Source organism: Verruconis gallopava (assembly GCF_000836295.1).
Source record: "Verruconis gallopava strain CBS 43764 unplaced genomic scaffold supercont1.48, whole genome shotgun sequence".
In the NCBI taxonomy this organism is placed as follows: Eukaryota; Fungi; Ascomycota; class Dothideomycetes; order Venturiales; family Sympoventuriaceae; genus Verruconis; species Verruconis gallopava.
In genome coordinates, this window is record NW_015622184.1 from 145,769 (window position 1) to 172,814 (window position 27,046).

Here is a 27,046-nt window from a genome sequence, read left to right on the forward strand (position 1 = left end):
TTTTTTTTTTTTTTTTTTTTTTTTTTTTTTTTTTTTAGAATTTTTTTCCGATTTTGATTTTCTTTGTTGTTTTTTTACTTTTCCTCTTTTGCCTCCTCAGCCGCCTTTCCCCAAGTCGGCGGCGGCCAATTGCGGCGGCGTTCGTGAGATCTTGAAACCATCTGACCGAACTTTTTACACGAATCCAACGCGACCTCCACAACCCGCGCATTTTCGCTCTTTTCACGTGCTTTACTTTGCTGAACTTATCCGCCGTACAGATATCCATTTTGCGCTCGCTCCAGGCCAGGCCCAGCGGCGAAGCCAGTCCGATACGCGCCGGATTTTCTCGCCCGCTGCTGGAGTAGTGTACCGCTAGTCGCAGCCTTCGAGCCGTGAGAAACAGTCGACACCCTAACTCCCCCCAGTACCACTTCGCAACCAGAATCTCGTCGTTGCGCACGCGTATTCCATGCATGAGCGCTTCATTGATTCGTTCTTACTTCTGCCTCTTGTCTGTTCCTGCCTCTAGAGGTCGACAATGGACTCAGATCCAATCGAATCCTCGCCCCTGCAGCCGCCGCGGTACGCAAACATGATGTCGGACGAAGGCGACACAATTGCAACCCAGCCTCTGGACCGGCCATATGTTCCTCACATTCGCACTCCGAACAGCTACATAACTCAGCCCACGCAGCCTGTTCGCACGCCTCCCCAGTCAGCCGTGCAACTGTCGCAAATACAAGTTCCGGCGTCATCCTCGCCACCGACCGGCCCAATGTTCAGAAATCCACCTCAAATGCGACCACAACCTCCGTACCGACCGCAACCAACCTTCTACAACCCCATGATGATGGCTCCTCCCGGGACAGCGCCTCGGTTTCCCGGATTCCTGCCGCAGAACTACAATGCCAGCTCGCAGTCGCAGTCGCAGCCGCAGACCCAGTACTCGGACTTTGGAGATGCTGATGGTCAGGTCTCGGAATCCGATGATGAGCTACATGCCGCCGACATTCCTCCCTCCTTTCGCAATGGCCGAAGTCTCGGTCAGGATCAGTTCAGACAGTCCATTGCCGGTTTTGGATATAACCCGAACGCCCAACAACCTAGTGTAGTGACGAAAGGCAGAAGCACCCCGCATAAACGTGCGCCAGATGACATGATATCGTCCTACGGCAACGTGTCGCGGCCGGCAAAACAGCAACGCACGAACGCGCCTGTGGCTCGCCCACGGCAACCTTCTGTCAGGCGAATCAGGTTTCCTACCATTCACGATATCCCTGACATCTCGCTCCAACAAAAAGTTAGGAACATCCAACTGATCGCTTCTCACAAGTCGATTGACGATATCGTTCGCGCTCTTGAGGTGAAGAAGGGCAACATGGACGATGCTATCGACTGGCTCATGGACGATGAAGCGCAAAAGGCTGCTAGTCAGTTTGTCGATATGACTGGCGGCGACGAAGATGCAGATGGATCAACGGACTCGGATGTGGAGATTGCAAAAAGCTCAAAACCGACGGCTAATCGTAATTTTGAGGCACATAGAGCAGGCATTGGTGCCTATTCGAAGCTTCAGCAACAGCGAAAGCCCCCCACGCAGGCCGTGGATTCTGAATTGAGTCCACCGCGCAAGCCATTAAGTCGATTGAAAACCGGAATTCGGCCCGAGCGGTCACGCTCGACCTCCGCACAACCGGTGGTCGCACCGGCGTCTGCTGTTCGCAAAACGGCCCGCCGCGTTGTTGACGACGACGACGAAGAGAGTGACGCCGACGGGCATGAGACTGACGTCGAGCCTGAATTGCCTGTTATCCAACGTGAGTCTGTTGAGGACAAGGTATTCAAGTTCTTACAGGAGTGCACGAGCAAGGAGCTGGTGTCGATGATTGACTGCAAGCCCGAAGACGCTGAATTTCTTCTTTCCAAACGTCCTTTCAAGACGCTTGATGCTGCCCGACTTGTGAATCGACCTGTTGTACCTGGAAAGCGTAGAGGCGGCACCCAGCGCCCGCTTGGTGATCGTCTTGTTGATCAAATAGTGTCTACAGAGGAGAGTTTGCAGGCGGTGGATCGTGTTGTGGATCGGTGCCAGCAGTATCTGGAAGATGTCCGGCAAAAGATGAACGGACTGGGCATTGACATGTCAAAATCCGTAAAGGACGACGGACTCAACGTTGCGTCCTTCGACGAGGCGGGTAAGGAGTCCCCTAAGGTGGATTCCGGAACGGGAACCCCGACGCCAAACACGAGCGTCAGGATCGAGCAGCCGTCGATAATGAGCAAGAATCGTACGCTCAAGGATTACCAACTGGTTGGCCTCAACTGGCTCGCCGTCATGTACAGCTTGCGAAAAAGATGGGCAAAGCAGAATGGATGCATACTTGCCGACGAGATGGGTTTGGGTAAGACGTACCAGATCATCTCCTTCATATCGCATCTATTCGAGACGGGCGAGCCAGGAAAACATCTTGTCGTCGTACCCTCGTCGACGCTCGAAAATTGGCTGCGTGAATTCCAGCAATTCTCGCCAGAGCTGCATGTGGAGCCGTACTATGGAAAAGCCGCGCAACGAAAAGAACAACAGTACCAGATCGAAGAAGCAGGTGATGCAGTCAAAGTCATTGTCACCACGTATCAAATCGCTGCGAGTGACAAGGATTGCGCGTGGCTGAGGAAGACCAAGTTTACGTCGTGCATCTTCGATGAAGGACACAAACTGAAGAACGCGAAATCGAAGGGCTACCGAGCTCTCAGCAAGATCAGGGCCGGTTTTCGCCTTTTCTTGACTGGCACTCCACTTCAGAACAATCTCCAGGAGCTCATCTCTGTCCTTGCGTTCATCATGCCGACCTTATTCGAGGATGCTGAAGACGATCTACAACTGATTTTCGACTGCAAAGCGAAGACGACGGACTCTGATCACGGTGTCCTGCTAGCTTCCCAGCGCACGAACCGCGCCAAGGAAATGCTTAAGCCGTTTATCCTTCGTCGTACCAAGGATCAGGTGCTCAAGGACCTTCCACCAAAGACCAATCGTCTAGTTTACTGCGACATGACCGAGAGGCAGCGAGAGGTCTACGATGAATACACTCGATACCACGAGGAAGCTCTGGCAGACCGCAGGGCAGGCAAGAAGATTGAAGAGTCTGGCAAATTTCCTCATCTTCAAGACAGGCGATCTGCTGCCATACATCCTCTTCTGCGTCGTAAAATATACCAAAATGAGGACATTAGAAAACTAATCGTCCCGAAAATCGATCGCAAGGGCAGGCCTTGGGGTGGGAAGAGCGACGAGACGATCTTCGAGGAGTTAACCTGGGCCTCGGACTGGGAGCTGCACGAAATCTGCGAAAAGTACAAGATCAAGAAGCCTGGCCCATTGAAGAACAAGGAATGGATGGATTCTGGTAAAGTTACGAAGCTGATTGAGCTACTGCGTGAGCACAAGGCAGCTGGCTCTAGGACGCTTATCTTCAGCCAGTATGCGAAGGTGCTGGACATCTTGGGTAGAGTGCTTGAAACCGAGGACGTAACACATGTTCGACTAGATGGCACGACCCCGACAGAAGACCGGCTCGCGCTGATTGACAAATTCAACGAAGACCCGTCAATACAGGCCTTCATGATCACCACGCGTTCTGGCGGCGCAGGAATAAATCTAGCGACTGCAGATAAGGTCATCATCTTCGATCCTTCCTTCAACCCGCAAGACGATGTTCAAGCTGCCAACCGCGCCCACCGCATTGGCCAGACGAAACCCGTCGAGGTCGTCACGCTCGTCACGAAGGGAACGATCGAAGAGCAGATCTACAAGCTGGGTCTGTCGAAGCTTGCACTCGACCAGCGTGTGGCCGGCGCTGACGACGATGACGGCGATTCCGGGAGCTCAAAGGTCGCGGAGAACAACATGAGGAAGATTGAAGACATGTTGATGAAGGGCCAGACGACGCCTCCGGAAGAAGAGAGCGACGCAGAGCCCGTCGCTGCGGCAAATGACGACCGTGTCAAGAAGTCTGACGAGTCGAAGGAGGATGTCAAGGACGCATTCAAGGGTGCAATGGAGGCTAAAGGCGTGACATTCGCAGAGGAACAGTCGTGAAGACAATAGAGACGACAGCGCATGAGGTCTTTTTTTTTTTTTTTAAAAAAAGATTTTACTGTAAAAGGAAGAAAAACCTCAGTTTGCAAAGCGATGACGGGTCATGATGATGAGTTCGACTTCTGTAGACTTTTGCACAAAGCTTACCGTGGCAGCAAGATAAGCTCGTGGCTTCGAGGAACCTTTCTCTGTGCTGTACCTGTTTTGTTACGGTGTCGCTGTACAGGCCACGCGGACGAGCCAAGATACATAAAATAGAGGGATAATAAAGACGATGACGAAGGACCCTCCGAGAGGGCTGAGGCGTGCGCATAATAAGTAAAAGAGAGACGTTTGCCATGCCAAGACCTTGCTTTACCCCCCTTCAGCGTTCCTGATTTCGATTTGCGCTCTTGACATGCACGCATGTCGCCACGAGTCTGGCAAAGCATCTCGAGTCTCTCGGCCGTTTCGTCGTGCAGGTCCACGTTCAGAGACTGTGCCGGCCCCCGCCCACCTTGACTCTCTCCATTCCTCCCGCCCAGTCCGTTCCTCGTGCTGCGACCGCGCTGCAAGAGCGACGGCAACTCGTCCAAGGTCGCGAAACAATGCCTGGGATCCACGCCTCCGCCCGCGCCTTCCGGGAAGGAGCTCCATGCAACACGCGCGGAGATCTCTCTCGAGTTTGTTCGCGACTCTTCCATGACTGCTCCGTTCGTTGACCCCGTTTGCCCGCCGCCTTCTCAACCCAACCACATAAAGGGGAAAAAAAATTTTCTTCTGTGCTTTTTTGTCTACTCCGAGTGGCACCAATGTGCATCTATCGTATGCTTAAACCAGTCTAAATGTAGTTTTCGGTATGTTCTCCGCTATCTGCAGGCCCAAGGCCGCCCCGTCCATCATCCCGTCGATGTAGCACTCTCCGATGAGTTCGTGGCCGTCATCCATTTCCCGAATCACAACGGGTACACTGCATCCGTACAAGATGCAGATCAGATCGCCCCTTTCTGCACCCTCGGGCGCGAGGCCCAGATAACGTCGATCTGTCCCGCCCTTTGTCTTCAGTCCTGTTCTGATCAGCTTCCTGTTCCACACGACCTCTTGGATGCGCTGGATGAATTCCTTGTCCTTGGAATGGTTGGTATGCTCAAGAAGCTTTACGGTGTTGAAGGTGAAGTTCTCGTTGCTCTCCACGAAAACAGCTTGACAAGAACTCCTATAGGAAAGCGGTGCACGTCCTCCATTCAGATCACGATCTCCAACCAAAGTACGCCAGAGGCTGTCAGGAAGACATTGATCATCTAAATCAGGTTTTTGGTCTCCCTTCGACATCTGCTCTTCCCATTCGTACATATGTGTCTCCTTCGTCTCGATCTTCAAGCTGCCCGGATCCCAACCGGCAAATTCCAGCCACTTGACGGAAATATTGCCACCGACGGCCTCCGATCTAGTCTCGGAGATCTTGGTCAAAACGAACCCGTCGACGTAGAGCTTCATTGGTTGACCTACTTGAGTGATAGGGAATGTCCAAGACGCAGGTAAGCCTAACGAGGCATTGTACGGCTCTTTGCCCGGCGCTCCGACGAGTGGATCTGCATTGACACGCACGTAGCTTGCGACGTTGCGATCCGAGTCAAACGCTGCTCGATCCAGCGTTGCTATCCAGGATGGCACTTTACCGTCAATGTTCCCTGCCAAGACCCTTTTCTTTGGGGCCCAGGGCCGGCAGAGTATTCCTAGCGATTTGCTTGTCCTCAAGACGTGCGTGATGAACTCTCTGTAAGTGAAAAGCACCGGCATGCGATAGTCAACATTGTAAGGAATCAGATCCTGGTTTCTCCGGCTTAAAAAGGTGTCAATTTCACGCTTTGCATCAAGATCCGTGGTCTCAGTCCAGAGGGACGAGTAGTATCCATTCAAGCCACGTTCTGGATTGCTTGAGTGTATCACCACTGGCTTCTCGCGAAGACGTACCTTTCGACGAAACAAGCCCAGGAACTTATTGGCTGCCTTTCGAACCTTTTGAATCTCCTCGCGACTGAGAATTCTCCAATCGCGGAAGTCGTGTGCGAGAGGGACACAGGCGTAGATGGCATCACGGACATCCCAGCTTTTGAAAGAAGCTAACTCGTGTACCAAATTCTCCAAGCTAAGGACGTTTTTCTTCGACTGCTCGGAGATGTTGGCGATTAAGTTGATAAACCGACACGCGCTGAGATTTCGCGCGTCGCCAATGGTGGGCAAATTCTCAAGCGATGCTTGGGTGAATAGACGGGTTATAGCTTGGTCCTGGCCCTCAGCACGTTCGAACATTGTGGCAATGTCGACAAAGTTGGGCCAGTCTATCTTGCCGTCGCCGTAAAGTATCGTTGCTTTACCGGCTATGACAACTTCTAGCGCAACCCAACGTCGTTCAAATAGGGATTGACGAAGCAGATTCAAAATTGCATTCCATTGCGCCACGCGTTCGACATCTCGCACGGCGCGGTCGAAGACGCCTGGATTCACAAGTTCGTTGGCAAAATCAATTGCGGTACGTATGTCACCATTCGTGGAGCCGTCCGGCTCTCCAAGCCAGAGGTAAACGTTTTTCGCCTGGCCAAAGATCCTGCGAATGACGTGGACATGCTCGCTTCTCTCGTCCACACTGCTGTGATCGATGCAGAGCGCGTTGATCCAGAGATACCTCGACTTATCTTCGAAGCGCAGATATTTCAAGGCTGCGTAAAGATTGGGCATTATGAACTTTTTGGGGTTCTCAATGGGAGAAAGAACCGTCAAGGGGATTTGATCCTCAAAGGAACGCAAGTACGACACGGTGTCATACTGGATGTTTGGGTTCCACACACGCAGCTCGCACACGATCTCCTCGTCTTTCGTGCCGCGGTGTAACTCAAGAATGCGAAACTCACCCTTTTTGAGCGGCTCATAGCGAAACTCGGGCCCATCCTGTTCCTTTTGCTCAGGACGGACAGTCGCTGCGTACGTTCCGGTCAGGTCGAGCTTCTGCCGCTTTGAAGAGGTACCTGAATGCTTTGCATGGTCAGCCGCGAGGAGAAACGGCGCCTTTTCCGGCGCCGACATCGTGGTCTGATTCAGGGCAGGTTGACGAGACTCGGCGTGCTTCGTAAGAGGCGCCGTGCACGGAAGGCCCTTGGCCACACACCTGTCGCAGTGAGCAGGCCAGATGCGATCGACGGGTAGACACTTTTTCAAACAGGCACGGGTCAGTAAGGCGGGAGGACACTGCGGAGGTAGGACACTCACCTTTTGCCTTGCCTGTCGACAATAGGAGCATTTCGCAAAGCGAAGGACGCGTCGAGAAGAGTCTGCCGAGGCAGGAATAGTGTCCAGCGAGCACGTGTACTTTAGATTCTCACAACGTTGACACCTTTTCTGATCCTTCACCCACTCACACTGATCATGGTTAGCGGGTTGGCGGGAAAGATGGGCTGGTGGGTGAATAGATACCTTCTGTCGGTCCTGTCGGCAATAAAAGCACTTCTTTTCTTGTTGGTCAGCCGGGACTGCTCGAAAGTTGGCACGGGTTGGCAAGTGCTGGACAGTCGAGCCGGACGCGAGCATGTCAGGGCAGTCGTGCTGGGAAGGGTCCTCCATTGCTGTATGTTGAATAAGTAGGTGAAGCGGATGAGGTCGCGAAGGGCGCGAGGCGGTGCGGTGTGCGTTGAGGCAGTGAAGGTGGCGATGTAAGCGACGACGCGCCGAGCGCAGAACACGCTTTGTTCGTGCGTACAAACACCGCGTCGAAATGGCCAGTGCAGGGCGGACGGCCTGAGCCTGGTGAGTTGCTGCGTGCAAGAAGGATGACTTTGTTTTTGCTGCTCGCCCAGGTCGAAGGTGCTTCGCTATGCCGCGATCTGCGCGTCCGCCCTTCGCAAAGTTTCGTTTGTGACTCACTACGGGGGTTTGCTTGCCAATGCCGCAGCCCCTGGTTTGGCGGGTCGGGCAGCGAATCGCGTTGCGCAACTTGGCTTTCTCTCCGCTCAGGCTTCGCCGGGCGCACTTCGCCTTGGTTCCGTGCTTGGCCAGTCGCCGAATGGGCGCGCTGTTCTGCAATGAGGCATTTATTCGAGCGCAGGCAGCGCCCGCGATCATTGGCCAAGTGGGAGGCTTTGCCTGGATGGCCGCGAGATGCATGGCCAGGTTTCGCTGGCGTGGACGATATCGCACAGCCCCGTGGCACGATCCAAGCCCTCCGCTCCCATAGTCTGCCTTCCCTATAACTGCCGGCGCTGCTCTCTTCGCTACGCCGTGCTTTCGGCCCTTGACATGCTACGAGCTACGAGCAATGTGCGCGACCGCTGTCCGTCCGTCCAGTCCTCGCCGCACAAGCCCATCCCACGGGGACAGTTCCTGTGCTGCTCCTGCTCGTGCTCGTGCTCTGGCTCGCTCTCCGCGCCCGGCTCTTCCACCGTAAGCAGCGTTGCCTGGTCTTGCAGAATTCGCGCGTGCGAGCGTGCGCGGCCTCCCCCTCCTGCCTCACCGTGCGAAAGCCTGCGTGCCCTTCCACCATCGTGTTGGGCCTGGGCGCATTTCGCTCTTCGCTGCACTTCGCGCTGACTCTTCTGCACCGTCCCCCTTCCTTGTCCGTGTGCTCGTCCAATGAACCTCAGGAAACCGTTCCGTCTGTCTCGCCTGCCTTCCTCGCCGCGCTTTTATTGGGCATCACCAGCATTGTGTGCGTTGGCGAGAGGAGAAACAGGGCCAATCACACTTGGCCTCGTGTCCGTGTTGAGCGAGCATGCCGCACCAATGACCACCCTCGTCCTCTGGTCAGGCGGATGTACGTAGAGCGCGATGCCCGCGAAGAACGAGTATATATAAGCGCTCTTCGCCCCGTCTCGACCGCCTTCGTCCTTCAATCTACTTCCTCTCTCAGCCACCTTTAGGACCCTCTGTCAGCTATGCCATAAGAGCTGTGCATTATCACGCGCATCGCTGTATTTTTAATTAGACATTTAAATCAAGAAGCACAAGAAGACTTTCCATCGTACGGCAGAATGTCTTCGTTTTCCAACGGCGCCCTCACGGCCCAAAACTTGGCTGCTTTGGGAAGAGGTACCCAATTTTTCCCTCCCTGGCCGACCCCAACTTTTCTCTTCGGCCCTTTTTTTTTACTCCGCTTCAGTGTCTGACCGCCAGGTTTTTTTTTTCCTCATTTAGATTCTGTACTCCATCGCTTCATCCAACAGCCTGCAAGGGACGACCCGTTCAGCGGCCTTGGCACCTCAGGCCACCACGCCGCCTCCCAAATCTACAGAGCCACTGACGGCTGCAGCTGCTGCGTCGTCGAGGGCGCCGAGGAGATGAGGCGAGAAATTGACGACATCGTCCGCTCGTACGGTGACCGATCCTCGAAGATGTGATGCTCTATGCATCCTCAACTTTAAGGGTTTGCTGGCGTTTGCGGGATCTTTGGCTTCGACATGAATACCCCCTCCTCAACTGGTAGTTTTGCTTTGCACGGCGGAAGCTAGAAATGGGATCGTCACGGTTTGGAAAACAACGGTTGTTTGTTCTGAATACATATGGTTGGTCTGCTGTTTGGGTGAAATAGCTTCAGCATAACGCCTGTTGCACATGACACATCGTCCTGCTGCTTTTCAACTAATGTATTACGCATCTGCTTCTTGAAAATCTTTCTTCGTCGCGTGCAAACATTTCGTGCTGGCCGTCAAATCGCGGGGCGGAACCTGCCTTTTGTGTGGGCGTGCGATGCGCTCGATGCGCTCGATGCGCTCAGGTTTGCCGTGGCAAAAAGGCAGCCGTCGCGGTTCGCGCTCATCGTTTTTTTTTTTTTTTTTTTTTTTCGACCTTTGTCAAGTTGTTTACGGCCGCCACGCCGCTTCTGGAGAAATTTGCACGTGGCTACCAAATCCCTTCCATCCATCATCCATGACGGAGCCTAACACAAAAAAGCGGTGATGAGATCAGCGCGCCGTATTCTAAGTTGCTGCGAAAAATTCGAAAGACTTTTGTTTTTCCTTCTGGTTGAAAGAGCTAGGCATTACAAAGTATTACACATTACGTCTAATGTCGTCGCTGTTTTTGTTTCGTGTACATTGCTCGTCGTCCTTCGCCCTTGTCCGTCCCAGCCACTTGAATCCACCCCCACGTGAGCGAACTCAGCGAGAATCTGAAAGGAAAAAGAGACATTGGCTTTTTTGTTAGCAGGACGATACCAGCAATACCAACGGATCGTGTCCCGGCCCTTAGGACGACGCGAACTTGAACTGCTCAAACAAGGCGGTGCCCGTGTAGTTCTTGCCAGCCACCGTGCCAGACAACGGGCCGATGTACCTGCCGTACGTGGTGCCCGCAACGCCTGGGATCTGGATAGTCTCGACGGTAGCCTGCACCTGAACGGTGCCAATCGTTCCGGTGTTGAAGGTGATGTCGAATCCAGTCGGCACCCCAGAGCTCGGCTGAGGCGGGTAGTCGGCATTGGCACCATAGGGCCGCGCGACGACCGAACCGCTTGCGCAGCTCGACTCAATAACTGTAGAACCCTTGGTGATGTAGCCAGAGGTGTGCTCGACGCCGCTGGTGTCGAGGGCGTCGAACCAGACAATGGAGTACGGACCCAGGCGGCCGTGGCCCCAGTACCACGACTGTACGACATCGGTGAACACAGTGTCGCCCCAGTTCTTGTCGTGGTAGCCATAGCCGTTGAACTGGAGGGCGGAGCCATTGACGGTCATGTTGACGACGGTGTTTGCGTCAGGAACTGCGTTGGCCCAGCCCACGTGGTTGAACAGCTTCTCGTTTGCACCGGCGCATGCAGGTCCGCATGGACCGTGAGCTGGAGACACCTACACGAAGAGCACGTTCGTTAACATTTGGATATCTTTTTTTGTATATATATATATTTTTTTTTGACACCTGTAGCAGCGTCGTCTGCCGATGATCCAAAACTTACCGAGTTGAGGACAAAGGTTCCGTAAATACCGAATTCGTCGTTGTCAACCTCGACCGTGTATTTGGTCATGGTAGAGGACCCCTCGAAGCTGAAACCGGTGTCCTGCCACACGCCAGACGCACCGTTGCCGCTCGTGGTCACCGTGGCGACGGACGTGTTCTTTGCCGGCACGGCATAGATGAAGTAGCTCCCGTCTTCCAAGGTCCCCGCGAACTGGATCGACAGGTACGAGTCGCTACTGGTCGGAAACGTCGTGCCCAACGTCTCGAAAAAGACGATGGTGACCGATTCCTGCGTGGTCGACGACACGGCGTCGAAGTACCACCTTCACCACGGTTAGCCGGAAGTCTTTCTTGTTCAAACGTCTCGGCGGACGCAGATTTGCAACGAACCATTCGTACGAATTCGAGTTGGGGTAAGGGGTTATTTTCTGTCCATCGAATTCGGTGGCTTTGGCAATGTACTCGATGTTCTGTGAACCCGGGTTTGCCGAGTTGGGGATGGTATATGTTTTCGCGCAAACAATGTCAGAGAAGAGCCACGAGGCGGCGCCAACGAGCGACCACAGTTGGTTAAACTGCATCTTGGATTTGGAAGACCTAGCAGTGGTCTATGAACATAAAACGAGTGTGTTGGATCGGAGCGATGGGCAGAGAAAGACGACGTTGATCGGCAAACAAACACAGGTATATGTACTTCTTCGAGCGAGCTCTACATTGTGTGCTAATTCCTGCTTTTGCCTAGAAGAACGCATTCCCAATTTCCGCACCTTGTTTGTTTTGCGCCGGTAGGCCCGATGGAAGCAAGCCGAAGTCTGGGGTGGGGGGTTGGGAAAGTTGTAGGCAGACAAAGCCGAACAAACCATCCGTGCCAACTTGGATTGCGAGTCAGAACTTCTACGATGGTCGTACACCAACCACGGCTAGAACGTCAAAAAAAGACATCGTGTTGATGTGCCGTTTGATCTACCGGAACCGCTTCCCCCCATCATGCAAGTCGCTCGTGATACAGATAAGCGACAGACTTCATTTCATGAGCCTGGACGGTCGAGAAGATGCATCACCAAGGATAAGATTTAAATATAGGAGCGGCCTTTAATTGTTCTGTCAACTTTTCTTTTGTGGTGGCGACGCACGCGATCGACTCAGGCATGGTTTGCTTCGAGATACACGTAAGCGCGCGAGTAGCTTTACAAACTCCGTCGTGGAGGAGGGCAAACGACGGTGCAGGGGGCGCAAAAGATTCTGGATCGACGAGCAACGTTCTGAAAAATCAAGTTGGCTCATTAACAGCCTTGTCTCTCGGGAGGAAGGATTTACACTCATCGAATCGATCTGAAACCTTTGACCTTTTCAGATGCGCAATCTCACAGCTGGTCGGCCGAATAATAGCGGCATGACACAAGGGACGACGGGAGCTGGCAAAAGTACCTACGCTTCTTCAGGAAGCGATGATGTTGGAATGCCATAGGAACGACGTGTGGAGGATATAAGCGAGGCTTGGGTGGGTAGGGTGCAAAAGCCAAGTGCGAGGAAGCCTTGTTGGTGTGAGCCAACTATTCGGTCCGGTCGCCGAAATGCAATGTAAAACCCCGACCACGTGGGCCTATGCCACAAGTCCTTCATCCCTTTACCGTTGCCTCCCTGGGAACAACGCCGAACAGACCAGTCCTTTAGTTTTGTGCACTATGCGCAGACGAGTCTTTGGTGTTGACTCTCCAAACCAGGTGTCGGAAAACTTCTGCTCGGCGTCCCGAAAGTTCTGTTCGTCCGTCACGTTCAGGGATGACTTTCATTCGGCGCGGACCGTTGCAGGCAACGCTCATGAAAGCGCTCACGCCAATTTCCTCATGCACTTCGCCACTATTGACTTGTACATGTACACACCTCGTTTAAGTTCGGCTGTATACACAACCGAGTACCCGTTGGAAGTTCAACTGACGCCGAGGACAATGTACTGGCCTTATCGTGCCCGTACACATCTCTCCGGAACACCCTGACCAAAGCCCTGACTGAACAATCGTTCCATCATAGAAATCTAGAGAAGGGCTTCTAGCGAGGATACTTCTACTGCTGGTGGAGCCTAATTTACGTACCCCAGATTGTGGTTTCGATTTCACTTCCGCCGACGTAGTCCCCGCACTAAACCTTTAGCGCTCACAAGTGGAACGCAGGCTAATAGTCTTCGATTTGGTCTTTTACACGTTAACACATCAACATGTAAAAAGTTTACGTACGATCCAAGACAGCGGGTCAAGCCGCAATTACGGGTTCGGTAGCGATGCGATTGGCAGCCTCTGTGGAGGTCGCAAAATCGCTATAGCTTGCCTTTCCAGACAAGGTGGTATCCAGCTGCTTCGCCATTGCTAGGATAAGCTTGATGCGCCATGACACTGGGACGACGCCACACGGGATCTGAAGAACGCGTGGTCAGTGGTATCTCCTGTAAATAGTGGGGCAGAATGCTCCTACTATGCGAAGAAAAAGAAAAAACCGGTAATATCCTGGCCGCCGGTGATGCGTTCATATTTTCGCCTTTTTACAACAAAAGGAAGTTTTGCCGATAATGTCTCCTAGGTAGAGTCAGGCTGTTCGTCGTTCATGATTGACCTTCATATGATTCCATCATTCAAATAATTTGACTGTGCCATCTACCTGCGAATTCGTAAAAGCGCCGCATCAAAGGATGGAAGTGGCTGCCAAATCCTCCCGCATCCGCCGTTTTTGGACCCCGACGGCACTTCCAAACGGATAGGACTTGATTGCACCCGTGCTTTGGATCACTCTTCGACTGTGCTTGATGTCGTGAATATTCAGCCTGCGGCATACATGGATGGCTACTGCCTTCGCAGCCGGTATCGAGCTCACAGCTAGTGTCCTGCTGGAGAGGGCGTGTCATGATTGTTGCAAACGCGGTGTTCTCAAAATCCTGCAGCTCAATTCGGACTAAGAGCTATTGTGCCTGCGGTTCGGGACTATCCCGCGTATGCCGCATGACTCGTAGGAAACGTGATTTCCACACTAATTTCACGTTATATTGTGCGGAACTCTAACCCATTCAACAACTCATCGCAGCTTACAAATGTAGTGTGGTTCACATTGGCTAGATGGAGTATACTCTGAAGACGTTTTGGAAGATCGAATATCTGGGAACAGAAGAACACTATGAGTCCTAGCGGCCGAACTCGTTTGCTCTACGGTATGGAGTAGACTGAGGGTTTTTTAAAGTCAGATGCACTGGTGAGATCCTGAAGCCTGACAATAACAGGGTTCCATCATATGATTTGGTAGGACTGCTGTGGAAGGAGCGATGGATGGGCGCCTTTGAGATTTAAATGGCACCCAGACAGAGGCCAAAGTATGAAATGCAAGTTCAAAAAGCTTTTCAAGTTGAAGTCAAGGGATGTCATTCTGTACTTCACTCCGTCGTAGAGCATCGTGCTCGGGCTTGATACCAGCCTTGCAGGAGCGGCCGCTCTCGTTACGCGGTGCAGTGTCCCACCACACTACATAAGCCAACGTATCCTGACATACAAGAGTCAGAGACTTCTTTGCAGACACATGATCTGGCGCTCCATATCCGTTTAGCCAGGCCTGAGGACAAGGAACAGGAGCTTCGCTTTCTCGTTGCGACGTCCTCTTCGGTCGCACCAGCAAACATACACTTGACTTTAGCTCGCGTACATCGCCATGCAAGCATAAGTGGCAGTAAATATTGCGCCATCATATTCTATCTCCACCCTTTAGACAAAGGTGTTGCCGCTTTTCCTACACCTCTACATGCATTCAACGACTTTCAGATTCAGCTCATGCAAGCACGTATCAGCACCCCCCTTCTTCCTCTCGCTAACGCGTCTGCACTGCCGAGCATCCTCAGCGCGTTCGAAAAGCCCTTCACCGGAGGCATGCCCTTTCCTTGTTCAAAGCCGATCAGTGCAGCCCTGAACGTTCTCCCTTTTTGCACGACAGATCCACCGATGAGGCAGGAGACGTGGATTGCGTTGACGGATCAGACAACATGCCTAAGGGACGTTGCGGAATTGCGTGATGAGGACGCACAAAGACTCATTGAAGGTGGCGTGAAGGAGGAAGATATTGACGGAATTATCGGCTTCTGGGCTGAGGAGTGGACCTCGGACTGAGTGACATACTCCCATATGCAGCCGATTTGAAGGTTCTGCATATGTTCACATGCGCGACCTTTCCACATATCCTGCAAAGTGATGGACAGCGAAAGCAGGAAAAAAGAAACACTGCTTTGTTTTGGAGGTTCCATGGAAAGTAGCGAACAAGAGGTACCATGTTGAAGCCTTGATGTTTTGCAACGATATGGCAGTCGCTGCAAAATCGATTTAAAGATAGTGATGGTTGATGCAGCATCTTCTAAATCATGTCCTGGGAGAAAATTAATCGCCAGAATGGTAACATACTAGGATTTGCCCTACAATAGCGATTTACTCGCGTGCATATGTGATCTTGCCGCGCTTGGTGCTCTTACTATCCGTGTCGTCATCGTCGGGAGCCTTCTTCTTCTTGTTGCCAGCTACGCTACCTTTGTTGCTCGTCGCCGACGGTGTCGGGTGATTGCTATGATGGAAGCTCGACGCTGGTGTTGCCGCATGCGAAGGCGTTGAATTTGAAGATCTGTCGGGAGAGTCCTGAATGGCAAAATGTGTCAGCACACGAAGTTCCTCTCTCGAACAACATCGTGCTCATCCTTACCCGTTGAAAGCTCGCCGAGCTCCTGCTGAATATCCTATCCGCATCCGTGATACCTCCCTTTCTTCTTGACGCTGTGCCAGCGCCACCGGCAGTTGTGCTTGAAGTGGTGCCCTTGATGTAGTTGTCGAAGCCCTTGATGATGTTGCCTGCCGTCGTCTCTTCCAGGTACTGAGTCTCAAGCCTGTAGATGTTGTCTTCAAGATTCATCTACGCGACCTGGTCAGCCTCAAGCGCAATGCAAATAGAACTCTCGTAAGGAACCCACGATTGACGCGTCCAGCGCCCGCTTTTTCTGCAGCGTCTCCCGCAAGTCGCGCCTCAGCTTCTCATAGTACGGCATGCCTCGTGAAGAGTCGCCCGACGAGGTCGAAGTAGGTGGAGGTGCGTTCTCAGCCATGAGTAGATCTGCCTGTGGGCAATATACTCAGAAATGTATTTCGACTGTTCTTCAAGAGGGATTGCAGCGCACGCAGTGCAGGTGTCTTCTAGACTTGGACGTTCTTCACCAAGGACTCACCAGCCACAATTTGGCATATGCGTAGCGCCACAGTCTCGCGTGCGTGCGGGCGGGCAACCTGGTTTCTGCGGACGTTCAGAAGCTCCGATCGCGACTGACCTTCTGGATCTTTTTGTTTCTTTGGCAACAGCCTCACGGGGAAGGAGCGCACACGACAAACCGCCTCAGTAAGAAGAAACAGCGGCCAACTGCGTGCCTGCTGCGATACAGGAGCCTTCACACAATTCTATCGTTAGCCCGACCGTTCTTCAACGTCCTGATCCTCATCTAGTCCCTCGACCCTCCTAAGCCCGCCAACCTCACGTGCGCGCGCCTTCTCCTCAGTATGGCCATGGACGTCAAGGCAGTTGACGCAAAGCGTAATGACCTGGACAAGGCTATCCGGGACAACGCACCCGCCAGCGCCGTGCTGAAGATTCTGAATGAGCTGAAGGCCGGCATTGTACCCTCGGAAAAATTGCTTCGCGAAACCAAGATCGGCGTATCAGTAAATAGGCTGCGAAATCACAAGGACCCAAACGTGCAGAAGTTGGCCAATGAAACAGTCACCTCGTGGCGAAATGCCATGCGCAAGCAGCAGGCAAGCTCAGGCAGCTCGACGCCAAAACCAAACGGTACGGCGAGTCCCGCGGCGGGAAGCCCGGCCAATGTCAAACAGGAGAAAAAGGCGTACACGGGAGATCCACTGAAGAGGAATGCGGTGGCAGATAAGATCGATTGGAAGGTGACCGGTAGCGCTGTGCGCGATGGCTGCATCAAGCTCATGTATGATGGGTTGGCGCATACTTCTTCAGAACGTACGTTGTACTGTCCATTTCGGCGCGTACTCGTCACTCAGGAACAAAGAAAAAAGAGCTAACTTGCAAAACGCACGCAGCATCTTCAGACATACTCAATAAAGCCCGGGAAGTCGAGCTGGCAGCGTTCTCCAAGTTCCAACCAGAGACCTCGAGCGCGTACCGTGAAAAGATGCGATCCCTCTTCCAGAACCTGAAGAACAAGTCAAATCCGCAGCTGCGTATCAACATCATGTCCGGCTCCATCACTGCTGAGAAGTTCGTCGTCATGACCCACGACGAGCTGAAGTCGGCGGAGCGCAAGGCGGAAGAGGCGAAGCTGGCGAAGGACAACATGGACAAGGCTATGGTTCCGCAGGAGATCAAATCCGTATCAGACGCGCTCAAGTGCGGCAAGTGTGGCCAGAAGCGCGTCAGCTACACGCAGGCGCAGACGAGATCCGCCGATGAACCTATGACGACGTTTTGCGAGTGCCTTAACTGCGGGAACCGCTGGAAATTCTCGTGAGCTGCCGTTGTCTGTTTACCCTTTCACCGTTTCCTTCCCACTGCTGCCTACGCGATCCATCGACGTGCCTCGTGGGAGGGGGTTTTCTTTGGGCAAGAGAGCTTGGACTGGCAAAGCAGGAGTCTTGAGTACGGTGCTTGCGTTTTTTTTTTTTTTTGTTTTTGTGGGGGAGGGCAGAAAATCAAGCCTGCTTCGCGACGTCAAGGGCAGACGGGATTTGAGGAAGGCGGATGCTTAACTACAGCGAGGCGATATTTTCTGATTGTGAAGGGACATGCTGCACTTTGTAACGCGCCTCTGCATACCATAGAACTGGAGCTTCAGGAGTAGGGCGCACGAGTTACAAAAGGCGAGGCCCATGGTGTGAACATCATCCACACACTCTGGTAAAAGAAAATTTTCTTTTTTTTTGGTTCTCATCAAGAACTGTAATTCTAGTGCTTTTGTCAACGCCCTTGGTGGGGTTAGCTTTTGACGCGCATAGAGAATGATAGCAGAGTGCTTCTCGTACAACTCCTACGTATCGTCACATGCGACAAGTCATGGCTATCGACAGGTAAGAAGTGAAATGAACGAAATACGATATCAAGACTAGCATTGATTCTGAGTGATTTGCATTCATCACGATTTTGGATAACCCCACGTTCCCAGGTAACCCTAAAAATTCCAACAGTGTAGAGGGGAAGTGTAAACGAGATCGAACAAAAGGTTCTTCCGTTCAAGTGTTCTTTTTTTGGGGAGAGAGAGAGAGAGAGAGAGAGAGAGAGAGTCAGAGAAAGAAGAACGCCTGATCCTGGCGACTCGAACCAGCTCATATATAGTGGTTGCGCCCTTACATGATATCGATGATAGATGATGTATAGCTGACAACACGGTTTACAATCGATAAAAAAGCAACGCAGAAAAAGAAATTAATGAAGCAGGTCGTCATCAAATTTTTGTGAGCGGGTGGTGGTACAGCCATTTAAGTGTGAATTTGGCCAGAGTCGCGCGAGAATCGCGTGGTCCAGCTCAAGCCACCTACGTGGTTCGCTCGTTGGCTCGTTCTATCTTCTCCTAGTCAAACGCAGAGCACCAGTCTTGAAGAGGAAGAAAAGACAGCCCGTGAAACGAACGACCGACAGTGCAGCTGTGACCCAGAGGAGTGAAGAGAAGAATTTGGCGGTTCTCTTCGTCGCTGTAGCAGACGCCTACGTAGCAACGCGTTAGTCGTGTCATGTTCTTCACTGTGCGTGCTTGTTATTGGCTCAAGAAGAAAATACATACCGGGAAGATGAAGTCAAACGTATCGCTTGTGATAACAATGATGAGGATCAAGTTCGAGAAAATCCAGGTTGCAAGCAACTTCGTTCTGAAGGACTTGTACGCATCGTCCGTGCTCTTCTTGGTGTCTTCAACCTTGATTTCTGGCGGAGCAAGTGCACGCTTGACGACGGCCTCAAATTGAGAATCGATATCAGCCTGCGCGAGATCCACTTCTTCAATGACGGTGTGCTTGCCGTCAGCAGTTTTCTCGGTCTTCGCAGATGGAAGTGCCTCGGCCTTGTCGGAGCCCTTGGTTCCCCAGGAGACATCGTGCCAGTTGGAGAAAGCGTACACGTTGAGAATGTTGGTAAACGACGGCATGAGCAGCAGGTACTGGGCGAACGAGGTGAACATGTGCCATGGATCAAAGTAAAGGAAGGATGCGACGAAGTAGAGACCGAAGGTGGCAACCACGGCAATCAAGATGACGCCGACGCCATCAGAGGCGAAGAACTTGCTGAGATCATCAATGCCTGTTGTGATGGCGTTTCCGCTCAGGGCTCTACCCAGCAGATAGAAGGACAAGATGATGAGGTATAGCTGAACGATGGCAAAGACGCAGAAAGAGACGATGTAAGTGATTCTCGAGCCCTTTGGTCTGTTACCGAGAGCCAGGATGAACTGCAGAATGAGGAAGGCGAGGTACACATCCTTGACGACGGAGTTGACGTGCGGTGAGTAGCGAATACCAAATGGCCAGCCTTTGTTCTTGTTGTCAGCGCTTGGGGCGTTGATGTCGTCGATGGTACCGCCGACCAGGTCCATGATGACAGACGTGGTAAGCCAGAAAGAAGCCAACATAAACCAGGAGAGAACGAGCATAGCAAGATTGTACGTGGCCTGGATGCAGAAGAAGAACTTGCGGATCGGGTTGTGACCGGATTTGAAGAAGCGGCCGAAATGCATCATGGCGTAAATACTGGCAGCAAAGGAACCGTTCAGCCAACGTCTACGTTGCGAGATGAACTCGGGTGCATCTTCCGGTACGTCGGTCTCGGCCTTCGAGGCCTTGACGTACGTCAGATGCCACTTGGAGCCGGCCTTAGCGACCAATTCGAAACAGAGAATGCGGTCTTCGGCCAAGAACATGTTCTTCTTGAAGATGCCCATGCCCTCGATACCCTTCTTGCCAAGAATCTTGGCTAGGGTATGGTCACCGTGGAAATACTGCTCAAGAGGTCGGCCCATGATGGCACGGTATCTGTAAGCAGAGAAAGCACCTGGCAACACGGAAACGTAGCCGAATGAGGATTCGAGCGGCTTGTCCAGAATGTTACTGATCTTGTACTCGAAGTTCTGGGCAGCAACCAGCGGGTTGACCAGGTTTCTCCAGCCACGACCCAACATGGCGTGGATCTCACCACAAGCACCACCTAGGTTCTTGTCGTTGTAGAAAGCCTCCCAAAGCGCAAGCAGAGACTTTGGACCTGGCTTGGTACCGGCATCTAGCAAGATGCAGATCTCCGGGTTCAATATGCGGCCAAAGGCAGTGAAGAGCCATCTGTGCGAGTTGATCTTTTTGCTGTTGCGCTGTTTCAAGCAGAACATCATCTGCACGGGGGGAAGAGTGCTGCTGCTGTCGTCAAGAGGGCGAATGAGCTGCTGATTCGGCGTAACCGAGAGCTGTGTCGTGTACTCGAACTGCGTTCTGTTAGCACGTGAGGGTCCGGCTTTGGCGTCACAAGACATACGATGTGTGCAGTTGTCTCCTTTCCATCGATATCCTTTTTCATGATGCCGTCCTGGTAGACACCGACGGTCGCAAGTAGGTCGAGAGTGCCCTTGTCGCAAGGGTCGATACCGTCAAAGACCAAACAAACGACGATCTTCTGCCACGCAGGACCGCCCTTGTTCCAGAATTCGGACTTCTTCAAGTTCACAATGTCGCGGATGTTCTGCATCACACCGTGCAGAGTACGTGCAGTCAACACCTTGTCTTCGTTGTACGCCGTGATGGCGATGAGAAGCTCCGTGTGTCTGTTGTACATGGCTGGGCGCAGATTGTATCCATTCTTGAGCGTGAAGTCGTTAGGGTCGCAGTTTGCAGCGGTGTCTAGCGTTTGTCGTCATCATCAGCAAAAGGGGTTCAAACATGGCTTTTTCACGTCGAGCTTTTTGAAACCTACATCGCATATGGGTGAACTCCTCGGAGCCAGCTTCGAGGTCGTTGCGGTACTTGGCCTGCACGGCATTTTGGATGGCACTAGGCACGGGATATTCTGCGCTAAGTACGGCACCTTGGGCAAGCTTGATCTTGCGGGTCATGCCGCGTTTGAGAGCGCCAGCGCCGCCGACGCCGCCACCGGGCTGCTGTCTCATCCTCCAGTCCTGCACGGAACTGGTCTCGCTCCTGTCGTAGGGGGAGCCTATTCTTGGCGGAACGTCGTACGCTGAGGGCTCGGAGTAGCCACTCTGGCCATAGTGACCTTGATTGTACGAAGGGTCGGCGTATGTCTCTGTCAAGCTGTATGCTGAGCCGGGTCTGATGTCCGGCGTAGCCTGACGGTCGGGATGTGCGGCGTATTGGTTGCCAAAGGGGCCCTCGCGGGTGCCCGTTGGGTCTGCATGCAGCAGTGACTGACCAGCGGCATCATGTTCATCGTCGTGAAGCTGTCGGCGATCGACGTGTCAGCAATCGTGATGGGTTATGCTTGGCGAGGAAGACTGTGGGTTGAGGGCAAGAAGCTTACGCCGCGTCCTTGAGGGTAGTCGGACATGTTGTGGCCTCCTCCGTAATGGGCCATGATGGAGACCTGTCAAGACAGAACGAGCGGGACAGGTCGGTGTCGGAGAATGGGGGGGCCGGGGAAGGCGATGAGTTCCCAAGAGAGAGCGTAAGGACGAGGGAGAAGCGGATGGTTTAGAGATAATTCTCAAGAAGAAGAGGACGGTGGAGGTGAAGTTGGGAACGGAAACGTAAGAAAGGCGCTCAGCGTGCTTGCTGGGGCGGAGAAATCCAGGGCGGCGCAACGCTTTTGGTTCAAGGCAAGCCTCCTTGCGCTAATGTAGCGTTCTGGGGGAGCCAAGCAAAAGCGACGTTTCGATGGCAGAGATGACGCTGTTTCACGTTCCCGGCGGGCCAGCGAGTGGATGTTTCGCACTGGATGTCAAGGACGGGAGCACGCGCAAGGGAGAAGAGGCCGATCTTCACGGCGCCGTGGACAGCTGTGGTGGTGTGCTTGCTTCACGCCGCGGGCCTCCTTTATGAGCCGCACAACACGCACGCCACGGCTTGAGTGCAGCACGCCGGCCGGTTCTCTGCTCGTGTTGGCGACGATCTGAGCCACGCAACACAATGGCGAGGATGCGGATGATGCTGATGATGACGGTCGCCCTGCGCAGCACGCGAACGACGCCCACCACCGCTCCTGCGCTGTGTGCTCTTGTTGGCGCAGGCAAACCAGTCGACGGCACCGCAGCCGCTGCTATTTTGGGCCGCTCCCTGCATCCCGACTAACCACCAACGCGACGAGGCTGTGCTGCGGCCACTCATGCAGGCCAAAAAACATTGGGAGCAGAAAGGAACAGAGAGAGGCGAGAAAAAGAAAGCAAAATCGAACGCCGTGCCGCTAGCGCGTCTGTCAGGCCTTGGTCCTTTGCTCTCGTTGCCCTCCAAGACCGTCTTTGTTGGGCCCAGCGCACTCGCCCGGCCATCTCTCACCTGCACCCAGGCCGCTGCGTCGCTCCCCTTTTCACTGCCAGCATCATCCGAGAGCATACGAGTCCATGTGCACGGGCACGGAGTCCATCTGATGGATCTGATCAATCTGCCAGGCCTCGCGGCGCCCCTTCTCCTATCCACGCAACCACTGGAGCCGCTAGCGACGAAGGCTGAGGGTGCCCGTCCTGTGGAGCACACTAATCTGCTCGGCCCACGCTGACACTCGGATGGCGGCGCACACGAAAATATCGTCTGGACAGACTGTACAACCAGCGCGGCCGTACACTTGCTGCATCGTTGACGCTTGAGTTTGTCTGCTCGTTCGACTTCCAGCAACCAGCACGCCATCCTTCTCGCTGTCCACCCTCGCCCTTTTCCACCCGTCTCCTCTCCGTTCCTTCATTCCGCCCAAGCACCACCCATCCATCCATGACTCGGGATGCGGCCGTGAAGGACCAGCGTACCCATCTCGTGGTCTTGTGCTGCCATGCTGTATATCACGGCACCCATGGCCGTGACCCGCGCAAGGAGGAGAACTGGGCCCTGAAGCCCTTCCAGCGAGGGACAGACACAAAGGCCGGTGAGCACGAGACGTTCTTGCAACATGCCTTCGCCGCCGTGCAGCTGCGCAACGAGCGCTCCCTTGTCGTCTTCTCTGGCGGGCCTACCGACGACGCCTATCCGGACCTGAGCGAGGCCAGAAGCTACCTCAATGCCTTCGAGCACTGGGCCGATGCAATCGGCTACGCTCCCTCCAGGGACGTTCTTGACGGTATCGCGCTCGAGGAGGCGGCGACAGACAGCTACCAGAACGTGCTCTTTTCCATCCTGGTGTTTCGGCGGCGAACGGGGCACTACCCCACGAGCATGACCATCATTACGCACGCTTTCAAGAACGACCGTTTCCTCCGTCTGCACGCGAAAGCCCTCAAGTGGCCGGCAGATCGGGTGAAAGTGCTGGGCATCAACCCTCCGTTCACCAGTACGTGGCGAATTCACTCCCTGCTCCCTGTCTGCTTTCCTTTTCTCGAAAGAAATCGTCTTCTTCCTGTCCTCTTTGTGAGACTTTTTTTTCGCCGCTTTGAATGCATGAAAATTTATTGAGATCGCCCCCTTCCCTCCATCCCCGGTCGCGGCTGTGAGTGCTAAGCTTCCATGCGACCGCATGCGCGATCGGCGTTATCCCGGGCCGTTGCATGGGCTAGAAACCAGCCTCCGTATGCACTCAGTCGTCACCCTGTCACAAGCACGTCAAGTTTGCAAAGATGATATTTTTCAACATCATAGTCCGTTCATCCTTTCTTTCCCAATGCGCTTTTCGTGACTTCCAGCAGGAGGCCTTGATGATCTCTTAATTGTACTGATCACTGCGCAGTCGCCGAGCTCGAGTCGACGGAAGCTGGTGAGAAACGAAACGGATTCGGACCCTGGGAAACGGACTTGTACGGCACCGCATCTGTGCTTTCGAGCAAGCGTAAGGCGAGGGGATGGAAGGAGGGAAAGAATTCAGAGCTGGCAGAGGGCCTAGAGCCGGTCGTTCAACGATTGTTACTCTACCAAGGCCGGGAGCAAGTGTTCCCCGAGACTCTTCCTTGGGAGTAAAACCACCAATCACGTGAACATGGACAGCTACAACCATCGCAGAATGATGTGACGTCGTCTAACGTGTTTAAGCCTTGTCATTAGGCCCCAGAGAGATGATGTGCTCCGCTGCTATGAAGCACGCCTTTGTTTTCGGTAACGCCAGTCAAAGCCCGCTTGCCTCCCAGCAAGGGTTCAACACGTACAGTATAGGTGAGACTCTACAGCTAAAATTGCTCGATCAATCGCATCTTAGCATCCAATTCTCTTCCAAGATAATCTACATCACGCACCTGGGCCAAATTTTTCGTTCAAAAATTGCATCACTTGATCGTTGCCACCGCCCAACCACTGACCAAGGCTGCGGACTTTCAGCCCGTCCAAGGAACGAGCTCTCGAGAGCGCAACGTACATCTGGCCCTCCTCAAAGGCCTTCCCAAGGTCTACCTCCACTTTCATGAGCGTCATACCCTGAGCCTTGTGGACCGTCATAGCCCATCCGGCTAGCAGAGGAATCTGGGTTCTGGACATGATCGTGTACGGTTCGGTGTCGCCCAACTCTGACACTATACATTCTGCGTAGATAGTCCGCTCCACCCCATTTTCAAAGCGAACTACGGGCCACTCCTTGACTTGCGCAGCATCTATAAAAGCTTGGATGTGCGCCTCGCGGTACGCGGCGTGTTCGCCCATGATCGCATTCATCGGAGTCGACATGATTCGCGACCTGTCAGCCTTTGGCAGCTTGGTCTCGTCGTAAGGTTCCCAACCGATGACAATACCCTGGGATCCATTCACCAGCCCGGCATCGATGTTGAGATTGACCTGCAACACGACCCGCATGCCCTCCCTTAGTTCCACATGGGTCTCAAATTTTTGTTCCTTCAACGCAGCAAGGCTTCCATCTGGGAGCCTCGTTGCTTTGAATTTCAGGTGGGGATGTGCCTCTCGAACCTGGATATCGTCATAACACTTGAACGCCCTTGGCTCCGTTTGCAACTTGCTGTACTCCTTGTAATTTAACTGTCGAACTTCCTCACGAGTGGAGAACAGTCGGACGGCTTGGCCGACCTCGCTGGGGTGATTCAGAAGCAAATCTCTCTCACACTGCTTTAGCTGCCTGCCCATGCGGCACCGTTCAAGAATGTCGATAAACTTGCGGTCCTTTTGTCGATGGATTGTTGTTAGGTTGACGTGGGCGAAATTGCATTCCGTCCAGGCGCGACTCTTGAAGGCCCATTTGTCATTCTCTAGATAGTCTCCGTGCTTCGGACATGTGAAAACAGTTCCACCGTCTCGTTCTCGAGTGTCCTGTCCACATTCAATACAATTTCTAAAAGGCTAGAGCACCTGTGTCAGCAGCTTGATGATGAATGAATATCTCGTCGCGAACCTTGACTGGAGGCAGTTGACAAAAATCTCCCGTCACGACCATCTGAACGCCTCCGAAAGCCTTATCTGAGCCTCGAGCTTCTTTCATGACTTCGTTGAGCCGCTCAAACGCATGGTTTTCCATCATCGATATCTCGTCAATGACCAGAACGTCAACGGCACGCATACGTTTGTTGACAAATTTTTGATGTGCACCCTCCCTTAACTTCTTCAGCGGCTTTTTAAAATGATCTGGTGTCCAACCAGCGAATGTGAAGTATGTCGAGCCGTTGATTTCGAGAGCAGCCTTGCCTGTTGGTGCCACTATGACCACATTTCGTCCGATTTCCTTAAGCTCCTTGACAAACGCTTTCAAAACAGTAGACTTACCGCAACCTGCAGAACCCGTGTAGAATACATTTCTGCCAGAGAGTATAAGATTGACTAGATCTCGCTGCTCCTGGCATAGTTCAGGCTCGGTTTTGACCTCACCTCCCATCTGCGCGGGCGAAACATGGATCGAAGCTTTTGCTAGAGTTGCAGATGCAAAGGCGCTGCTTGACTCGGCCGGCGTATTGGGGGAACGATATAAGTTGCTACCAGTGTCACGTATCATCTCGTCCCGTATCTTGATTACTGCTTGTGGAGCAGGCCTTGCTCCCCGCACGAATATGTTCTGCTGCTTTGATTCCATGCGGCTCTCATACTTTTCAATAAATGAATTAGAATGCCGTGCAGTTCGCACTCGTTCGTGGCTATTGATGAAGTCTTCTGCTTCCTCATGAGTCCGGAAGCTCTTGTATACCGCGCCGCTGTAGCCTCTGATTTGCTGTTCTGCACTGGGCCAGTCCGTATAAATACCCGAATTGCGCCCCTCAGCCACAGCATAGTACTTCATTTTCGACTTATTGGCGTGAGTTGCTCGTCGAAAAGAAATTGAGGGATCATCATCAAAAACTTCTTCACTAATGGCGTCTAGCGCAGAGAGACCATCCTGTGGAGTGTGTTGCCTCCTCGTGTACGTCGATTCCGGGATAACGGCACCAGAATCGACTCGCCTAGGAACAGGGCCGAGTTTTCTGCTCAGTTGCTCTGGAGAGGACGATGACAGGTCTGCGGTGAGATCAATGGCGAGGGGTGCAACTCCCTGTTTCTTTACCGGCAGTGATGCAGTTGAATAGTCCCAACCTGGCTCGTCATCGCATGCGGATCTTTTTCTCTTTGACTTCATAGTAGGGAGTGGTTCGTAGCAAATCAAAGGCCAAAGCTGAAAATCCCAAAAGTTAAACCGAGAGACATCTTTTGACGCGTCCGGCGCGTCTCAGATGAGGGAGGATCGCGGCGTCTCGTGGGGAGGAGCGAAGCGGGTGATCACGTGGGAGGCTCGATCGTTCCCCCTTTTTTTCTTATCTCAGCAGGCTCAGACGCTTCGCTGGGGCGTTTTTGTGGCTGACGCTAAACTATTTTGAACTTCTGCCAAGTCCTCTAAATTCCTGGACCAATCACAGCGCGCCAAACCCTAAAACCCCTTCAGCGAAGCGTCTGAGTGCAAATGGTCGCAGTTTGTTAGTACTCGCAACTTCAA

At 53.1% G+C, this 27,046-nt stretch overlaps 8 protein-coding genes across 9 annotated transcripts; 3 read left to right on the plus strand and 5 right to left on the minus strand.

The window, feature by feature from the left end:
- Nucleotides 1-191: 191 nt before the first annotated feature.
- Nucleotides 192-4,132, plus strand: PV09_08847 (uncharacterized protein). The gene has a single exon (XM_016362809.1). It carries the CDS (start codon nucleotides 521-523, stop codon nucleotides 4,079-4,081), a length of 3,561 nt encoding a protein of 1,186 aa, XP_016209417.1. The 5' UTR covers nucleotides 192-520; the 3' UTR covers nucleotides 4,082-4,132.
- A 15-nt stretch (nucleotides 4,133-4,147) lies between these two features.
- On the minus strand, nucleotides 4,148-7,983 carry PV09_08848 (uncharacterized protein). The gene is made up of 3 exons (XM_016362810.1): nucleotides 7,532-7,983; nucleotides 7,328-7,477; nucleotides 4,148-7,267 (listed from the first exon to the last, which is right to left on the minus strand). The coding sequence occupies exons 1-3, from the start codon at nucleotides 7,676-7,678 to the stop codon at nucleotides 4,892-4,894; spliced, it is 2,673 nt and encodes an 890-aa protein (XP_016209418.1). The 5' UTR covers nucleotides 7,679-7,983; the 3' UTR covers nucleotides 4,148-4,891.
- Nucleotides 7,984-10,293: 2,310 nt separating this feature from the next.
- On the minus strand, nucleotides 10,294-11,583 carry PV09_08849 (uncharacterized protein; the record flags this gene model as incomplete). Its single annotated transcript, XM_016362811.1, has 3 exons — nucleotides 10,294-10,893; nucleotides 11,001-11,325; nucleotides 11,393-11,583. The coding sequence occupies 3 exons, from the start codon at nucleotides 11,581-11,583 to the stop codon at nucleotides 10,294-10,296; spliced, it is 1,116 nt and encodes a 371-aa protein (XP_016209419.1).
- A 2,685-nt stretch (nucleotides 11,584-14,268) lies between these two features.
- Nucleotides 14,269-16,218, minus strand: PV09_08850 (uncharacterized protein). The gene is made up of 4 exons (XM_016362812.1): nucleotides 15,987-16,218; nucleotides 15,722-15,928; nucleotides 15,445-15,657; nucleotides 14,269-15,394 (listed from the first exon to the last, which is right to left on the minus strand). The coding sequence occupies exons 1-3, from the start codon at nucleotides 16,116-16,118 to the stop codon at nucleotides 15,454-15,456; spliced, it is 543 nt and encodes a 180-aa protein (XP_016209420.1). The 5' UTR covers nucleotides 16,119-16,218; the 3' UTR covers nucleotides 14,269-15,394; nucleotides 15,445-15,453.
- Nucleotides 16,219-16,344: 126 nt separating this feature from the next.
- PV09_08851 (transcription elongation factor S-II) lies at nucleotides 16,345-17,706 on the plus strand. Its single transcript, XM_016362813.1, has 2 exons — nucleotides 16,345-17,035; nucleotides 17,116-17,706. Exons 1-2 carry the CDS (start codon nucleotides 16,564-16,566, stop codon nucleotides 17,541-17,543), a joined length of 900 nt encoding a protein of 299 aa, XP_016209421.1. The 5' UTR covers nucleotides 16,345-16,563; the 3' UTR covers nucleotides 17,544-17,706.
- Nucleotides 17,707-18,279: 573 nt separating this feature from the next.
- Nucleotides 18,280-22,167, minus strand: PV09_08852 (chitin synthase G). The gene is made up of 5 exons (XM_016362814.1): nucleotides 21,539-22,167; nucleotides 20,975-21,458; nucleotides 20,540-20,901; nucleotides 18,810-20,489; nucleotides 18,280-18,733 (listed from the first exon to the last, which is right to left on the minus strand). The coding sequence occupies exons 1-5, from the start codon at nucleotides 21,590-21,592 to the stop codon at nucleotides 18,590-18,592; spliced, it is 2,724 nt and encodes a 907-aa protein (XP_016209422.1). The 5' UTR covers nucleotides 21,593-22,167; the 3' UTR covers nucleotides 18,280-18,589.
- A 505-nt stretch (nucleotides 22,168-22,672) lies between these two features.
- Nucleotides 22,673-24,390, plus strand: PV09_08853 (uncharacterized protein). The gene is made up of 2 exons (XM_016362815.1): nucleotides 22,673-23,491; nucleotides 23,885-24,390. The coding sequence occupies exons 1-2, from the start codon at nucleotides 22,939-22,941 to the stop codon at nucleotides 24,109-24,111; spliced, it is 780 nt and encodes a 259-aa protein (XP_016209423.1). The 5' UTR covers nucleotides 22,673-22,938; the 3' UTR covers nucleotides 24,112-24,390.
- On the minus strand, nucleotides 23,718-26,774 carry PV09_08854. 2 transcript variants are annotated; one of them, XM_016362816.1, is made up of 3 exons: nucleotides 25,484-26,774; nucleotides 24,384-25,431; nucleotides 23,718-24,317 (listed from the first exon to the last, which is right to left on the minus strand). In XM_016362816.1, the coding sequence occupies exons 1-3, from the start codon at nucleotides 26,690-26,692 to the stop codon at nucleotides 24,286-24,288; spliced, it is 2,289 nt and encodes a 762-aa protein (XP_016209424.1). In that variant the 5' UTR covers nucleotides 26,693-26,774; the 3' UTR covers nucleotides 23,718-24,285. The 2 variants fall into 2 exon arrangements, with proteins under 2 accessions (XP_016209424.1, XP_016209425.1); XM_016362817.1 differs by having other exon boundaries at nucleotides 23,718-25,431.
- Between the last annotated feature and the right edge of the window lie 272 nt (nucleotides 26,775-27,046).